The sequence below is a fragment of the Crocodylus porosus genome, unplaced genomic scaffold, assembly GCF_001723895.1.
Source record: "Crocodylus porosus isolate Cpor-Errol unplaced genomic scaffold, CroPor_comp1, whole genome shotgun sequence".
NCBI lineage: Eukaryota > Metazoa > Chordata > Crocodylia > Crocodylidae > Crocodylus > Crocodylus porosus.
The window spans coordinates 3,933,836-3,951,568 of NW_017728924.1; the positions used below are offsets into that span (position 1 = coordinate 3,933,836).

General features: G+C 44.5%; 1 protein-coding gene across 1 annotated transcript in view; it reads left to right on the top strand.

Moving 5' to 3' along the window:
• The window catches only part of IL1RAPL2 (interleukin 1 receptor accessory protein like 2), a 529,065-nt gene that overhangs the window by 488,930 nt on the left and 22,402 nt on the right, over positions 1-17,733 (top strand). Inside the window, exons 6-7 of the mRNA XM_019540234.1 lie at positions 7,826-7,955; positions 15,470-15,615. Coding sequence (XP_019395779.1) covers positions 7,826-7,955; positions 15,470-15,615 — 276 coding nt within the window. The remainder of the gene's footprint in view (positions 1-7,825; positions 7,956-15,469; positions 15,616-17,733) is intronic.

A 17,733-nucleotide genomic window follows, 5' to 3' on the forward strand; every position in this document is an offset into this window, starting at 1 on the left:
TATCTGCCTGTCTCTCCCCTAACCCCACTTCCTTCCCCCCATCTCCAGTGCTGTCTTCAGGATGGGAGGGGAGGATGGGGTGGGTCGGTAGGAGTGCAGGCTGGGCAAACCCCAGACGGAGTTTCCTCCCCTCCTTTCCCCCTCTCCCATCCTGAAGACAGCACCGGGGGCTGCTCCCTGGCAGGGACAAACAAAGTTAATGAAGGCACTCCGCTTCAGAGCACCTTCATCTGATCCCTCAGTATATGAGGATGAATTTGTCCCACAATCGGGCACTTGTCAAGCGCTCTACAGTCATGCACTTCTGTCAGGGCGCAGCTGTGGAGCACTTTCAAGGGGCTGATCATGAGACAAAGATGGCTTCTGTCTGCACCCAGCAACTGTTTCCTACAGTTGATGAGGCTCTTGCATGTGTGTAGATCTGGCAGCCACATGTGTGCTGGTGTTTTAGGACATAAGAAGTAAGTGTAAAAGAAATGAAGAAACCAGAAGCAGCATCCTAAGGTGTAGGCAGAGGTCAGAGCAGGATAAGCACAAGATTTTTTGCATTTGTCTTCTCTGAATCCTTCCTTGAGCCTTTTCATATTGCCAAGGAATTGCTTTAGTGGAAGAAATCTTATGGAAGTGAAGTTACCTCATGTCATGTACTGCAGCAGCTTTTTCACACACATCAGCACAGCTGCCAAAACACCATTTGCAGCAGCTAAGACATGCTGTTCTTCAAGCCCAGACTAATTTTGGTGGTTTTTAGATTCTTTCTTTGTAAAATTTGGGAAACGTGGAAATCCCACAGTGGAATAATCTATGCGTGTTTTTGGGGGCTTTTTTTTAAAGTGCACTTTGGCTGATTTTAAAAGGCTGGACACTAGTTAGTTTTTCTTTCACTCAAAAATGGTTTTGAGAGTGCTATCAGTATTGCTCTGAAGAGTGGATCTCTTCATTTACCGTATTGGTAAAAATGCTTTCAGTAACGAGACAGCCTTTTGTTATGCAAATACCGTGGGAAACTTTTTTAGGATCTCCTGGGCAGAGATCTACTGGCTGCCGGAGCTAAGGGTTTTGAGCATACAGGGATGGGATTTTCATTAGCACCTGATCCAGCTGTACTCCCATTAACATGAAGTCTCACTGCAGTTGTCTGTGGCAGCAGGTCGGCCTTTTGAAAATCACACCAAGAGGCTTTTATACGGTGATCTTCTCTCTTTTTTCTTTTTTTTTTAACACAGCTGTGTTTCACCTCCCTAGCATGCAATGAGTCTTACTCAGGCCCAGGCTCACTCAGGCCAAGCTGCCCTCTGCTTCCAGAAGATCTTTGCCTGAATGGGGGATGGGGAGAGGGCAGGATTTAGCCCACGGCTAGGATTTTCTTCTGCAAAATAATCAATTAAGCGAAGAAAGAAAAGCATGGGGAAGCCCCGCCTGCAGGAACTGGCACTAAAACATTGTCAGTCTTGCTACGGCCAACAAACCTTGCATCAAAGGATCAGTGTGCTCTGGGGAATGGGTTGGGAAAGAAAAGAGGAGGGGTTGATGTATCCGGGAGATTTTTTGCAACTGCCTCTGAATCTGCTTTTGGCTATATGTGTTGTGAAGCAATTTGCACGGTGGGGATGGGCACTTAAGGTGCTGCTCTGCTGCAGGCACTATGTCTTGGTCTGTGCCAGGGAGGGAGTATATTGTACTGGAGGTGGAGAAGGAGGAGGAGCTGCCGTCCGACAGTCCCAGCACTGGCAATGGGATCTTTGGTCCGCTGGAGGCAGAAGTGAGGAGAAGGAGGGCTTGAAACAGAAAGAAGAAAAAGAGTAGCTAGAAGGCAGGAAGGGAAGGTGGGGAGTCTGGATACGGCGTGGGGTGAAGTGGATCTGATGAAGATGTGGCCTATGGAGTGGTTGGATGAGATGGATTTCCTAGGCCTCGCATCCACTGATTCTCAACGGTGCCGTGACGGGAGAGAAGGAGAAAAGGAGAGGAAAGAAAAGATTGGGGGGCACCATGGACGACCTGATGGGGTACTGGACGGGGAGGATGAGGAAAGCAGGAGAAAAGAAGGGGTGAAAGCCAGGGAGATGTGAAACCTGAGGGGAGAGCTGATCTACAAGGTCCCTTCCAGCCCCTAACAGTGTATGAATCGAGGAGAATATCAAGCGTCACGGGAAGCAAGTGAAAACTGGCAGCGAGAGCAGGGAGTGAAGAAAGCAGGAAGAAGTGTGTGGGGCGGGGCGTGGAAGAGGAAGGGGATGGACACGGGGAAGGAAAAGGATCTGATGCAGCAAAATAACACCCGCCTTCAGCCCAACCATGGCACGGACCGATTTTTATTCTAATTGCTCATTTTCCTGAACGAGGCTTCAATTACCTGAGTTTTGTGCCTTGGCAGTGCATCCAGATGCCATGTGAGGGTGCGCACACGGGCACCAATGCCTGCTGAACGGGCTCGTGCCGAATGTCTGAAAGCAGGAGCAGAGTACCCTGTGCCGGCGCTCCTGTGGGGTCAGTTACTCTCTTCTCCAGGATGCACGGCCTCCTCCGCCCTAGCTACCAGCTTGGGTGCAGGAGTCATCACATTAGTCCTGCAGCAGGGGCGAAGCAAAAGCAAAAGCAGTCAATGTGGTCGAGGCGCTATCTTTTATTAGACCAACTAGATAGCTCAAGAATTTTTTTGCAACTATCTAGTTGGTCTAATAGAAGATATCACCTCTGCCGCACTGACTGCTGACCACTTGCTCGCGTTCTTCCCTGGGATCAGTGCTAAGCACCAGTCAGCATCTGGCCCGCGAAATGCAGAGGGGACACAGGGAGAGTGCTGGGCAATAGCTGCAAGAGCACCGAAGCCCTTTCTTTAACCGGGATGATGCAGTTTGCTCAATACTAATGAATATGCATAGCTCAGCAGAGGCAGCCTACCTAAATCTTTGATTAACTGATACCTTTTAAATGCAACCTTGTAAACTTAATGAGCAAAGAGACAACCTACTTTAACGAAACATTTGGCACAGTATGCCTGGCCGTTATTTATTTATTTTCAGGCTCTCAAACTCAGAGGGCTGGACTTAGATTGCAAGACTGACCTCTAGCGTAAAACCTCTGCTATCGCTGCGGCTGCTATTCAGCAGCCATCCAGCATCTCCACGTGTTTCCAGGGCTCCCTGAGCTCTTGTGGCTCAGTGCTTCCAGCGCTACCAGAATTGCCCCAGAGTTTTGAGGACCCCGACTACGCACCGGCGTGTCCCTGGATGCTGTCCATCCTTGCTGATTGCCAAGGAGTGCCCTTGTAAGGGACAGAGGGAAAAATGGCATTCTTTGCAAATGAGCGAGATCCCACCACGCAGAGATTGGTTTTTTGTGAATTAAGGTTGTTGTCGCCCTCGGCATTGGCATTGGGGATAAATTGGAGGCGAGCGCTGCGTCTCACGTCTCTCCTTATCCAGCGTGTCCTTCTGAAGAAACTATGTTGCTTACTTCAGGGCTGTATACGATTCGGCACACCTTGCCAGAGGAATTTAAATCAGTCTCTTTTTTGGCCGGTTCCTTGCATTTTTAAAACATGTCGCAGAAATAGAAGCGGTGTTCAGGGATGCAACGGGCCTGCCTCGCAAATCCCGTGACTCGGAGAGGCAGAGCTCGGAAGTATTGCTATGGCTGCACGCTCAAGAATCCGACTTTTGCCTCCTCCATCTTTAATTACACGCTCAGGCGATGGACACACAGTAAGCAACAGACTATCACCCGTCAGCTGAGGGAGATGCTCGTTGGCAACTATCGGCTCACAGTCGCATCACTAGAAATTGTGGCTTGCTTAAGCGGCGAGAGAGACCTGGAATGACAGAGTGATTCTGCAGCGGCACATGCCTCTGTCCTCCTACACGTGCACAGCGCCCCTTCCTGACAGACAGCAGGGGAAGAGATACCAGGTAAAGGTGTTAGTCCATCATATGTATGGCCTCCTGTGTCTGCAGATGCAAAGCCAGGTAATGAAGCGTACCAAATTAACTTGACACTGCCTGTCACAAGGCGAGGTATCCTCTTTCTGCATTTTGCAGGCTGTCCTCTTCCGCCTTCTCCCTGGTAGCTAGTTTGGCACCTTTACTCTACCACCTTGTGAGAAGGAAAAATGCCAAGGAAGCAGATGAGCCTGAGCGCAGGTATCCCGGAGGACCGGTCTGTGCAGCCAACGAGTACGTGATTCTTGGCCAGGAACATGCCTGGAGTAGCATATGCATTTCCAAGCAGGGTAGACAGGGATGCCATTTATTTCCCAGGCCCACTCACCTCTTTGAAAAGCTCTGCTTTGTTTCTGCTGGCTTTGCAGGGCTTGTCATGCCTAAGGAGTAGGGGTTCATGATGCATCTACATGGTCTACGCACTGCTAGCAAGGAAGCACCTGTGGATTTCATGGGGAAAATAGAGTTTTCCAGCCAAAGAAAGTTTCCTGCAAAACAGGTGCAGGTGCAGAGAGCAGAGTGTGAACTTCCACAGCTCTTCTGCTGACTTGGGGCCAAAGCACAATTTTGTCATTTCAGCTGCCTCAGTTTGTTGTGATTGCAGGCTTGTGCAAACAGCCACGTCGCACGATTGCTGAAGAAAACACGCCTTCCCTACCCCACTTTAAATCAAGTTTATTTGCTTATCAAGCACCTCTCCAGGGACAGCGCACATGACAGGCCTCGTCAGGGAAAGGCTCAGGTGCTTATTGATCGGTGGCTTGGAATAGTCCATACAAATGGCAGCTGAGCCTCATCACAGAGCTCTGTGCTTTCCAACATGGGTACCAGGACTTGGAGAACATCTAGCGTCTCACCCACTGGCATCCAAAGGAAATGTAGCTTGCTTTTTCAGAGACAGTGAGCATCCTTAGCCCTGTTCATGGCCTATCTCCTTTTGCTATATCTAGGGCTCTCATCTTCTTGCTTGTGGGCGGTGTTGCAATAGGGTTACTTAGCTTGCAAGGGGAGACAGAGCCCTACCCTTTTCCACAGATATTAAAGAAGTGGCCCACACATACACATTTATTTCAGCCGTCACAAAGGACTGATTACAATACTCGATTGAGCTTCTTGAAACATACATATAGATACACACACACACACACACACTTATATACATACACACACATATATATGTGTATATATATCTATACACATGCTGATAGCATCAGATGTTTCAGAGATTTCATAGACATCAGGGCTGGAAGGGACCTCGGGAGATCATCGAGTCCAGCCCCCTGCCCAAAGGGGGTTTCAGAAGAGGTACAAGTGAACTCGCTTGATGGAAAAACTTACCTTTCCCAGCATTAACAAATCTATATAAGAAGAGACAAATACACACACACACACACACACACGTGTATATATATCTATATAGATATTTGTTAATGCTGGGAAAGGTAAGTTGTGCCATCAAGTGAGTTCACTTGTACCTCTTCTGAAACAGCTGATGCTATCAGCATCAAAGACAGGATGCTAGATTAGATGGCATGCTGGTTGATCTGGTATGGCCCTCCGGATGCTGTTAATTGAATGCAGTTCACAGGTGCTGCTTCTTTTCTGAACCAAACTCTGCCATTCTTGAGAAATGTTTGTCCTTTGTTTTGTCATGTAGCAAAGCTGTGAAATTCAGCTGTACCTTGCAAATTCAGACTCTATAATCTGTCAAGGTAAAGAATGTCTACTCCATATGCATATATTATGCATGTTAAACATGCACAAGCTACTGTACCCACAGCTATTTTATTTTTTGATTTTCCCTTTTTTTATTTATTTATTTATTTATTTTTACAGACATGTTTTTTATTTCTTCCAACCCAGTGAAGCACTTCAGGATATTTACAGAAACCGCAGACATGATTTCAGAAGATTTTTTGTTTTTCTTTTGTTGTGGCAGAAGTCTGCTGGTTTGAACAAAAAAAGAAAATTCTGCAATCTGTTTTTTTTTCTGTACTACTTAATGCCCAGCATGATTTGCCACATAAAGGCTATATACTTCCATTTTCAATAGGCCACATGTACACTTTTCCTGTTTTGTATTGCTATAATTGTCTTTTTCCGTTAAAGTCAAGCATGGACAGAACAACCACATGCTAGGAATCAGTAACAGGTATTTTAATAGACATGCATCTTGGCTTAGAGGTGAATAGCACAATAAGAGCTCACACCTGGCAGTCGCCGTGCAGAGCACATGCAACATGTAAATAGCCAGAGGGCCAAATTCTCACTCCCACCAATGGCAGCCACTCAGGACCACACAGAATTGGTTGCTGTGTGAACATGGAGAATAGTTCAGTCAATCTGATGGAACCATGTCCCATGATAACTGTGTTGCAGCAAGTGATATATTTGCATATACACTGTCCGACTATTCATTTATCGATGCAGCATCAATCTTTGTTATGACATGAATTTGCATTGTAGGGGTATGCACACGCATGTAGCTATCCAACCTATGTATCTGCCTGTATAATCGGAAGGGATCAGCATGTGCCGTTTATAACCGCAATAATAGCAATGTTCAGAGGGAAGACCAACAGTTTTCATGAAAGATTGGTTTCCTTTTCCTTTTTTCTCTCACTGGTGTCTAGAGATGCCCTTGTTTTACTCGAGCTCAAGGTTTAAAACTTCCTTTTCCACACCAGATCCTACCATTTCAGATTGACTAGCGATTCTGAAATGATCTAAGAGAACCTGGTTCTTCAACAGCAGGAAGGAGCAGTTTGCGTTCTGGAAATCAGGTTCCCTTGAGGCATCTCCAGCTGGGCAGTAACGAGGTGTTTCTGAAAACGGAGGCCCATCCTATTTCAGCATAAGAACTGCCTCATCCTAAAGGGACTGGGTATATAATTCATCTAAATATACAGTAGTCCATTTTCTGGACTCTCCAAGCTTGCTCCAACTCCTATAGAAAATGAGGCTTCTGTTGCCTATTTCCCTCCTTTGCAAAGATAGTTACTGCCAGAGAGTTTTTAGCAACACGAGCCAGCTGTGCTGGGGTGATATATGCAAATAGAAATTGCTCCAGCAGCTATATTTACATAGTCAGGGAACGGGCAAGGATCTCCTACATTTGCCGGCTTGGTGTTCTTTTTTTTTCCCTTTCTCCAAGAGGCAGGCAACCATCTGGCCGGGTAAATCAAGCCCTGAATAATCCTTTTGACTAGCAAACATAGAGAAAGTCCTATCCAAACAGAATTTATCTACATGCCGATTTCTTGCAGGGAAAAGTCAGCTTAGTTACTATCTCTATTTCTTTCCTTCAGTTTGGAAAGCAGTAGGATTATTTACTCTTAGTTGATCAGTCATTTGAGTTTCAATCATATTCCAGTCCTACAATATGAACATTACACTTCATTGCACTTTGAAATAACTTTTTATTCATGGACCTTTAATTGCTTCATGAACCATTCCTGACAAATTAATTAAATTCCCATAGGATTTGGGAGGCAAAGGGCCCATTTTACAGGTAGGTGGACAGAAGTCCAAAGGCTTAGTGACATTCCTGCTGCCTCTCCGTGTTGTCTGATCTGGGGTTGGAGCCCAGGGAACAGGCCTCCTAGAAGAACGTTCGACATTGCTTCCCATTACCACCATTTCCACTGGTTGCCATCTCATTATTCACATGATATCCTGGAAAGGTTTAAATGATAAATAGTCCAAGAATTATATATTGGATTTTTATATTGTAAGCCATACATTTCTTTCTTCCCAGATTTCAAAGCTATTTTCTCGTATTTTTGGTGGGGGGTGGATCTTACAAAATGGAGTTTTCACAGTGTTTCTTTTTCATCAGCAAGTATACTAATTGGTCTTTCCAACTTTCTGTATCTTATCGTCAGGTAACCCACTTACCATTCCCTGCAAAGCGTTCTTTGGATTCAGTGGAGAATCACGCCCCGTGATCTACTGGATGAAAGGAGAAAAATTCATTGAAGAACTCGAAGGTCACATTAGAGAAGGTGAAGCCAGGTACGCTTTGAGGAATTTCCTTTGCTCTTAAGAAAATGGCATGTCCCAAAAGGGAGTGGTTAACTGGGTTTTAATTTGAACTGAAAATGATTTCCTTGTCTAAAAAGTGATGGATGATTTGGAATCAGCGCGACATGAGCTCATCCCCCTACTTACTTCTCAATAAATGCTAAAGACACAGCAGGTCTCCATGTGCCTGAGGATATGTCACCAAATTCCCCAGGCTACTCTAGACATGCCTTCATATGGTCGTGTTGCCCTGTGGGGTCAGGCCAACTCTCAGGATCTCAATATTGCGCTGTTAAACAGGAGGGTGTGACACAATTGCACATATACAAACACACAAGTCAGTTAGGTGCATACACACACATACGCACACACACTACCAGCTCAGGCACATACACATCCAAACCAGCCTAGGCACATGTATACCTATCACCAATTGAAGCACATACACACTAGACACTAAAAATTAGACAAAAATCAATTGTTAATACCCACATATTCAGTACACAGACATAGATCACTCATTTGTATATCATGCACACAATTACACACACACACACTCACCAGTTCACACACATACAACCCACCTACGCATAGGTAAGTTCCTAACTTGGATGGTATGGTATGTATGTGTGTGCTCAGGGTACCTAGGGGAAGGTTAAGGTGAGAGAGTGAGTGAAAGTTGCCAGAACTAGGATTAGAATCGGTGGACTTGAGAGAAGCTGACTGAGGAACTGAGGCTTGGGTTTAACTTAAAATCAAGTGGCCCCAGGGTTACTCGAGGTCACTGGTGCATGGGAGGGGGGAAAAAAGAAGCCTGGTGCCAAGGAGGAGACAGCCAGGAAAGAGAGATAGGCAGAAACCTGGGAGCTTGGGGCCACAAGACAGCTGAGATATTTGTGGGGGGAGGCAGATAAATGGTGGCAAGGAGGAGACAGCCAGGCAAGAAACTGAAGCAGAAACCTGGTTGCTCAGGGGAAAAGGCAGTGGGGATAAGACAGTGGCAAAGAAACGGGGTTTAGAGGCAGAGAGGAGCTCAGGACAGGCGTTGGAGGTAGCAGTGAGCCAGAAGCAGGAGAAGGAGAAATGAGACAGAAGTTAGAGAGGCGAGGAGTAGAGCTTGGGGCAAGGCTGGACCATAGTAAAGCAAAACCTAACTCAGGGGTCCAGATAACAGGTTTATTAAACAGACAGCACACCACACAGCCCCATGACATTATTGGTTCTCACACACGCACACACAGAAGCACTCACAATGTCAGCTGGAGAAAGAGACTCAGTGGAAGGGCTGGAGTCCAGGTAGGGAAGAGAAACAGAGTCCAAATCCTTGGTTGAAGAGAGGGTGTGGGGCGGGTGATAGCTACCTATCCAAGCTGGAAAGGGGTCTTTGTCCAGTAGGTGTTGTCCAGAGGGGTGTCACCAGCAGGGCCTCTGGGTGGATAGATGGTGTGGCATGGTGCTGGTGCAGATGGAGAGGGCATCTGTCTTCACTACCCCTTTTATGGGGCAGACTACCTCTGATCTCCTATGTGGAAGGCCTGTCCAGGCAAGGTGAATCCTCTTCCAGAGGGCTCCAGGTATTCTTGCTGAGCATGTGCAGCCTGGCACAATGGTGGGTTGCCTCATCTTTTGTTTCTTGAATACTGAGTGTGGTTCCAAGGGCTGGGTCATTGGTCCAGGTATTGGTGTTGATGGTTCGGTTATTCAGAGGGAGCTATTTTTAGACCTACTGCCATTGTGTCTCAAGCACCCTCATTCACCCCCATTCATTCAGGAACCAAGTTACATAGGAGGGGTAGGTGTGAGTCATGGGTTACACAACCTGGCCTGGGGACAGGATGGAGACTTGACAAACAAAATGGAAACTTGATCTGACATATGCTAGCTTACCTATGTTGGCCTAAAACATATACTACCAGTAAAACAGTAAAAATCAATATAAACATAATAATTACGCAATATAAAGAAGGAGAAAAAACAAAACAAATACAATTTGCTACCAAAATAAAATGCTGAAGCTTATCCTATGTCTTAGCTCACTTATCTATAGGGAATAGAGAGGGAGAGACAAAGTCAGAAATGGTTGGAGAAGGGGAGGGAATGCATTTAAAAAACACAAACAAACAAACAAAAAAACCCGGGGGTTTTGCTACCGTCTGGGGGTTGTTTTTAGCATCTAATGGTAATGATACTGTCCACTACAATTGGACCTCATGGCAGCTCTGGAGAAATGGACATTACTTTCACTATCAATGTTAAAAACACAAATGGCTTCCTCCCAGAGATTTCCACACTGCTTCTCTTCACTAAATGTCGTGCCCAAGCAGCACAAAACCACTTACAGTGCACTGAACACAACTGAACTTCGAGGATTCGTTGTTCCTCTACGTTTGCAATTTAAGAACTCGGCTACCCATTTTGTAACTACAAAAGGGACGTGGTGGCTGGCATTTAACTTTTTTGGAGACCTTAGCACAGATCATATGTGCTGTCTCCTCAGTTAGAAACAAGCTGAAATAAGTAACGTTCATATTTGGTCGTCTCTATTCCAACTGCACATTCTTGCCCTTAATTAACTTTTCTCTAAAATTCTTACAGCTGGGTTTATGAACCCACAGTAATTCAAGTGAGTCTTTTCAACAGTCAATCTAGCAGTTTGCCATATAGTCACTCTTTGATGCACCATTTGCAACATTAAAGGAACTCTGCACTGGTTTAACACTGCTTTCTTGGGTACTGCATCTCACCCCCCCCCTTTTTTTTTTAGACTTGGAAATAAATACTTCAGCCACATAAGAGCTATTTGCAAATGTCGACTTCTTAATCATGAGAACTGCCGTCTTCATATCAGATGGATCAGATTTCATTTATCTGAAACTACCCTGTATGGCATTCCAGCAGCACTGCAGCTCAGCCCATCTTTTCCACTCAGTCAGTTATTGATGTTTTTCCAACTGATGATTATTGATCTTTAGAAGTTAATTAGCGGTGGCAGACCCTGTCTGTCTGACACTTTTTCTACCATGTTTACCATTAGTACAGTGTCGTGCATGTGTATCGGCTCATACTGAGAAACTTGTAGCAGTTTTGGCACTGATACAGTCAGATGAAAGGATATCCAGGTCTTTTTCCATTGCAAATGATCTAAAGTTTCAACTTTTTTCCCTTTGCTTCAACAAGGCAAAAAGAATATTACTGAGCTTTCCAAGTATAATCTGAATTTGCTTTTTTCAGTCTCCTTGGGTCTTTTATTGAACTTACTGTAGCTGTTGAGGGGATATTTTTATATGCAGAAGCAAGCAACATTCGGACGAACCTCAGCTCTCTAATCATGCCATTACTATTATTAATTGAAAGAGAATTAGTTAGTGCTGTTTTCTGAGAGCATGAGAGCACCCCTGAGTTTTCCAAAGTCAAATCCATGGATGTATTTGGATCAGCAACTGCTATGCAGCATGAGTAAGATTTATAGAATTGGGCCTGAGGTGGTTTATCTAGGGGGCTGTGAAATGGTCCAGTTGCTTGGTCCACTGGTTTGTTTTGCAGCAGGGAAATCAAGATATCACATTCCTCCTCTGTGAGACGGGCCTTCTCCTATCACCCACACCTGTGCTCCCTTGGGTGACGCACACCAAAAGTTAGAGGACTGTAAGGAGGGGAAAAAAGAGATGAGTCCTGCTTACCAGGTGGGTTTTCTACAGCCATAATAAAAATGTCACGTAAATTGAACCAGTCCTATTAAACGAGGAATAATAGTCTTTTAGCCTGCCTGCAGAGTTGTGAATTGCATCTGATTATCAAAGGAGTCCGCAGTGAATTTCAATACCAGTCCTTTGCCACAGCAGAGAAATATTTCCAGTGATAAATCTTACGTTTCAAATCGCCTATCAGTTGCTATTTTTTCCTTCCTCAGGCAGTGCCATGGAACAGTTTACGAACCTTTTCTAGTGCTTGCTTTAATATATATATTTGTGTCTGCCCTCCCACCCCCCATCTTCACGGGAAGCTTCTCAGTTTTTTAAATGGAAATAATTTAACTCCTACTAGAGTCATGAGAAGGTCTGAATGGAGACATTTTCAATTGAACCTTTATTTTCCCTTCCTGATTAACCTAGCTTTCTGTCTCTTCACCCACGCAAGTCGATTAGTGGGTGCAAAACGCTCCACCAGGATGTGAAGCCTATATTCAAGGGAGGATACTGAAGTAAGAAAGCAAAACTGCTACCGCTGTTTAGATAATGTGTTAGGTATTTTAAAGACAAGCAGGAAGACTGTGCCCTCTCCTTGGGAGCTTAAAATCTAAACAGACAATTTATAAGTTTAAAAAAAAATGGGGAACACGGTGGAATAAAGAATGAGAGGGACTGAACGGTGAAACCCACTACACTTCTTATTAGTTCAGTGGCTTCAATTTGGAGATGTATCTATGTGCAGGCATGTGTGTACGCTTTCATTGTTCGCGGTCTATTGTTAACAGTTCTTTGAGGGAAGGAATAGAGGCTATGTGCCCTTTTAAAAACAGCAGCCCAAATTCTTAGCTACATCTGACGAGTGCATAGTGCAACACAGGCTGAGATACTACCTACAGATTTGTGGACATATCCCATGGTCAGGAATCTCGAGAAAAAGCAGGATGAACAAGGATTGCTTCTGAAGGAAAAGCAGTAATTAAAAGCTGGCTTCTCCAAAGAGACCTGCATGCATGCACACTCACTTCTGTACTGTCTTGTAGTTTTTAGACCCACCACCAGCGAATAGCAAGTTTGTCAAAAAATTCAAGGTTGGGGACCAGCACTATCCACAGACCCAATCAGTCAGACTGAAAAAAAATGCTGGGAAATTTCCATATGAAACAGTTTGACTTTTTATTATAGAAGATATTTTGCTTTGAAATAGATCTCTTTAAATAAATAAATATATGTATGTATGTATGTGTCTATATGTGTGTGTGTGTAAAAAAGAGCTAAATAACTAGAACACAGAACAATATTTTCATGTGTGACCAACCAGATTGCCTTCGGTGGTTGTAGGGAGAGTGGACTTGGTATACCTTGACTTCAGAAAGGCTTTTGATGTGGTCTTGCATAGCATTCTTGCAAGCAAGCTGAGGAAGTATGGATTGTGTGAAAGGACTGTAAGGTGGATACAAAGCTGGCTGGATCGTCAGCCTCAGTGGCTCAAGGTCTAGTTGGCAGTTGGTATCAAGTGGAGTGCTCCAGGGGTTGCCCGTTGGGCAGTTTTGTTCAATAACTTCATTAATGATCTGGAAGATGGCATAGAGTGCACCCTCAGCAAGTTGGCAGATGACACCAAGCTGGGGCTTTTGGTAGATATGCTGGAGGGTAGGGCTAGGATTCAGAGAGACCTCAACAAATGGGACAATTGGGCCAAAAGAAATCTCATGAAGTTCAACAAGGACGAGTGCAAAGTCCTGCACTTAGGATGGTACAATCCCATGCATTGGTACAGGCTGGGGGCTAGCTGGCTGGGCAGCAGCTCTGCAGAAAAGGACCTGGGGGCTACAATGGACAGTAAGCTGAATATGAGCCAGCAGTGTGCCCTTGTTGCCAAGAAGGCCAACAGCATACTGGGCTGCACTAGTAGGAGAATTGCCAGCAGATTGAGGGAAGAGATTATTCCCCTCTACACAGCACTGGTGAGGCCACATGTAGAGTACTGTCTCCACTTTTGGGCCCTCCACTACAGAAAGGGTGTGGACAAACTGGGAGGGCATCGGAAATGGTTCAGGGACTGGGGGACATGACTTCTGAGGAGAGGCTGAGGGAACTGGGCTTATTTAGCCTGGAGAAGAGAAGACCGAGAGGGGATTTGATAGCAGCCTTCAACTACCTGGAGGGTGGTTACAAAGAGGATGGAGCTGGACTGTTTGCAGTGGTGGCAGATGACAGAACAAGGAGCAATGGGCTCAAGTTGCAGCAAGGAAGCTTAAGTTAGATATTAGGAAAAGCTTTCTCAGCTTATTAGGAAGGTGGTGAAGTACTGGAACAGGTTCCCTAGAGAGGTGGGGAAATCTGCATTATTGGAGGTTTTTAAGGTCTGGCTAGACAAAGCCTTGGCTGGGATGATCTAGATGGGGATGGCCCTGCCCTTGATCAGGGGGTTGGGCTAGATGACCTCCTGAGGTCTCTTTCAACCCTTATTTTCTATGATTCTATGATTCAGGTTGAAATACTTTTAATTATTTTTTATGGTTTTTTTAGTTCACTAAAAAAAATCCATATGGATCAAGCCCAAACAATTATTGGGGGGGGGGTTGTTTTTTAGCTTAGTTTACTCAGATGGTTTTAGTTACATTGCTCAAGATGATTCATGGGAAGTCAATACAGAGTGTTCTCACTGACTGCAGAAGGGCCAAGATACCATTCTGTGTGTGTGTGTTTAGACTTTTTTTTAGGTTAAAAGCTTAAGATTATTACAATTATTTTCTTCCCAGAAAGTGTGGCTCAATGTATTCATAAGTCTGGTTCAAAATGCCAAAGCTTAGCAGCTGTACACATCTTTTAATGTTCTGCCTGAATCCATAACAAGTTTAGAGGAATTAATCATGAGCTCTGTCCTGCTGATGAAAAGCAAGCAAAGGCCTAACCCCATTAGGAGCTTCCTGCCATTTGCTGCCTTTGTGCAGCCCCACTATAATGTCTGTTATGGTTTCCATGACTGATCCCATTATAAACAGTTAATTTTGCTGAGATTTTAATTAGCGGCAAGGCAAATGACAAAAATGCTTAGGCCAAATGCATCTACGTTTCCTAAGAGAGCCCTTTTTTAGCTGATCTCCCAGACATAAGGGATTGAGTAGTTTTCCTTCAGTTTTAAATACATTTAGAATAATGGTTTGTTTTATCCTAATTGTGATCTGTCTTGATTGTTTTTACAGTGTGTGAAAATATGCTGATTATAATAAATCTAAGCCTGGGAAACCCTGCAAACTCACCAAGTGTTTCTGATTAATGCCCCCAATATTGTCTCTGTTAGCTGCTTTATTCCTTTCCCTACTGCGTGATTTGTAGACCCAGATTTGTTGAGCATATTGTTTACCAACAGAGAAGGAAGACATTCCTGAGTTTAAAATATATCAATAGAATATTAATAGAGAAATTAGACTTGATTCACCAGACACAGGATGATTTAGATGGATGAGCCATAAGCACAAGTTGCAGTCTGCAAACAGAATGGGTTCTCTTGAGAGATTTTTCTTGTGTCCAGAAATGATGCAAGTTCAGCCTCTTTTTTTTTTTTTGAGCATTTAGCAGTTTCTGTCAGAACCAAGAAATGGAGAAACCCACAGTAATTGAGGCTGATTTTCCAAAAGTTAAACTTTTCCAAAGCTCAAAAATAGGTTAGAGGCCTATTCCTCTGCCCCCAGGAGGTAGCCAGCTCCGCCACATCTCCTCCATGCCATCCATGTGGAAGGGCCATCGTATAGTCACACCTGCACAGTCTGACCCCATCACACAACTAAGAGGGGACTTTATTCTTCCTTTCAGACTCCTCAAAGAACATCTGGGAGAAAAAGAAGTCGAACTAATGTTGATCTTTGATGCTGTCGAGGAGGCGGATCTGGCTAATTACACCTGCCATGTTGAAAACAGAAATGGGCATAAACACGCCAGCGTTCTTCTGCGCAAAAAAGGTATTTGTCCACAACCGCTGTGCGTGATAGGGGTGGTGTTGGGGAAAGTCAGGCTCCATTGAAGTCAGTGACAAAGCTTGCACTGATGCCACTGGGGCCAGGCGTTTACTGTATGCACTTAGTGAAGTCATAGTAAATTTAAATCATGGCTTAAATCTGCTATTAAAGGCAGTGCTTTTTAAAAGCTTGAGTGAAGTAGGGTGAGATGGTTCAGCTCTGGAGATGAGGTTCTTGGCTAGTGTAAATAGTTGCACCAAAATTAATGAAGTCTTTACCATTTAAACCAGCAGCAAGTCTCATCCACGGAGTTTGGGGCATAAACTCCATGCTGGTACATGATAGGATAATTAATGTACATTTCCTATAATGTATTTCTCCTTTTATGTATGTTCCTCGTTCAGTCTGAACACTTTAATCAATGACATGACAACGTTTTAGCAGAACAGGAGCAAAGACACTTCTGTAGCATGTGGACAGTTACCACCCCACTGAGTTTCCTTATACTTAAAATTGGAAATAGTTGAGATGCTGTTGTCAGGAGTTCTGGTTTTCACTTGTCCAAATGAGTAGTGTCTTTTATTATATCCTGTATTTTGAATAAGCTATCATCACAAGAAAAGCAACAGTAACACTTTCTACTGCTTCTTATACTGCTAGTGTCAGCAGCCTCTCTTAAGTCAGGTGATGGCTAAGATCTGCACAAATCTAAAGTGCAGGATTTCAACAGGAGCCAAAGCTGTTAAATTGTCAGTTAAGAGATGGCTGAGAAGAAGGATAATTTTCCATTTAAGGAATGGGGTAGGAAAAGTGCCGTGGTCTGCCTGATCAGTACCTAAATTAATCAGACAGCAAGCAAAGACTTTATACCAGTGGTTTTCTCAACTTTGTTTGGACTGGGACCCATTTGTGAACATCAGTGGCCAGTTCTGACCCAGTGCCCCTCAATTCTCACTGGTTGCCCCCAGACCCCCAGCGTGTGGGGCGGGGGGGCCACAAGCAGCCCCTTGCAGGGTGAAATGCTGCCAGCCTGCACGGGAAAAGCCACGGCTTCCCACGTTTCTCTCCTCTAAAGGAGAATCCATTTTCAAAGTGTGTTTGCAACCCTTTCATATATTCCTGCAACCCACTTTTGGAGTGTGACACCCCCCCACCCCAGTTGAGAAACAGTGCTTTACACTATAAAAATCGATACAGACCACTCTCAGAATAGGGGACACACATTGGTGAGGAGAAACGTAAATTCATGAATATTTCAAATATCAATTATAAAGACATAACACAAGCCTGCCTTAAAGAATCAGTGGCTATCACTATAAAGGATTAAACTCCACAGTGCAAAAACATTTTCCTTTTCCGGTTATTTAGCACAATAAATAGGAGACCGATAATCAGTAGATCTCTGTTGACATTGTTAAATGTTCTGCTGTGCTGGGTATATTAGAGTAACAAAGCGTGTTTATTTATAACAAGAAAATGCCGACGCTTCAGAACGCCGGTGAAATTATGTAAGACACACTGCTGAATACAGAAGTTGGAGTTGTGCCTCGGCGAAGTTCACATCCCGGTGCTGATTTTCAGGCCTCGTCCCGTGCGCTGCCGACATTCTTGCAGCGCCCCTTAGCTGCCCGGCCCGTTGTCTGCGTGTTTGCACATCTACAGAGTGCTAACTAACATTTAACCTGAATTGTTCTTGTTGCAGCTTAAGCTAATTATTTGTTATCCCATCTGCTTGCCAGGATGGGCAGAGCACGGACAGTATTAATTATGGTCGCCCAGCTCTTACTCCCTGCGCTGTCTCAGGGCATGCCTGTACCGATGGTGAGAGACACACCTGAGTGCTTTCAAACCCAGCCCTTTCAACCCTCTTTTTTTTTGTAACCCCCTGATTGATTAACCCCTCTTAATTCTTGAGTTTCTGTAGGTATTTTTGGAGATCCGGAAAATGGGTATTATGTCCATATTCCATATGATGTGGAAAGCCAGAATATTTTGGCACTGAAGCATTTAATGCTTCATAGTGATGACCATCTAGGACGCTGTCAGCAAAGAGTGTGGTACCTTTGCTTACAAATTAAACACGTACAGAGATTGCTTCGGATGTGGACATGCGACCACACA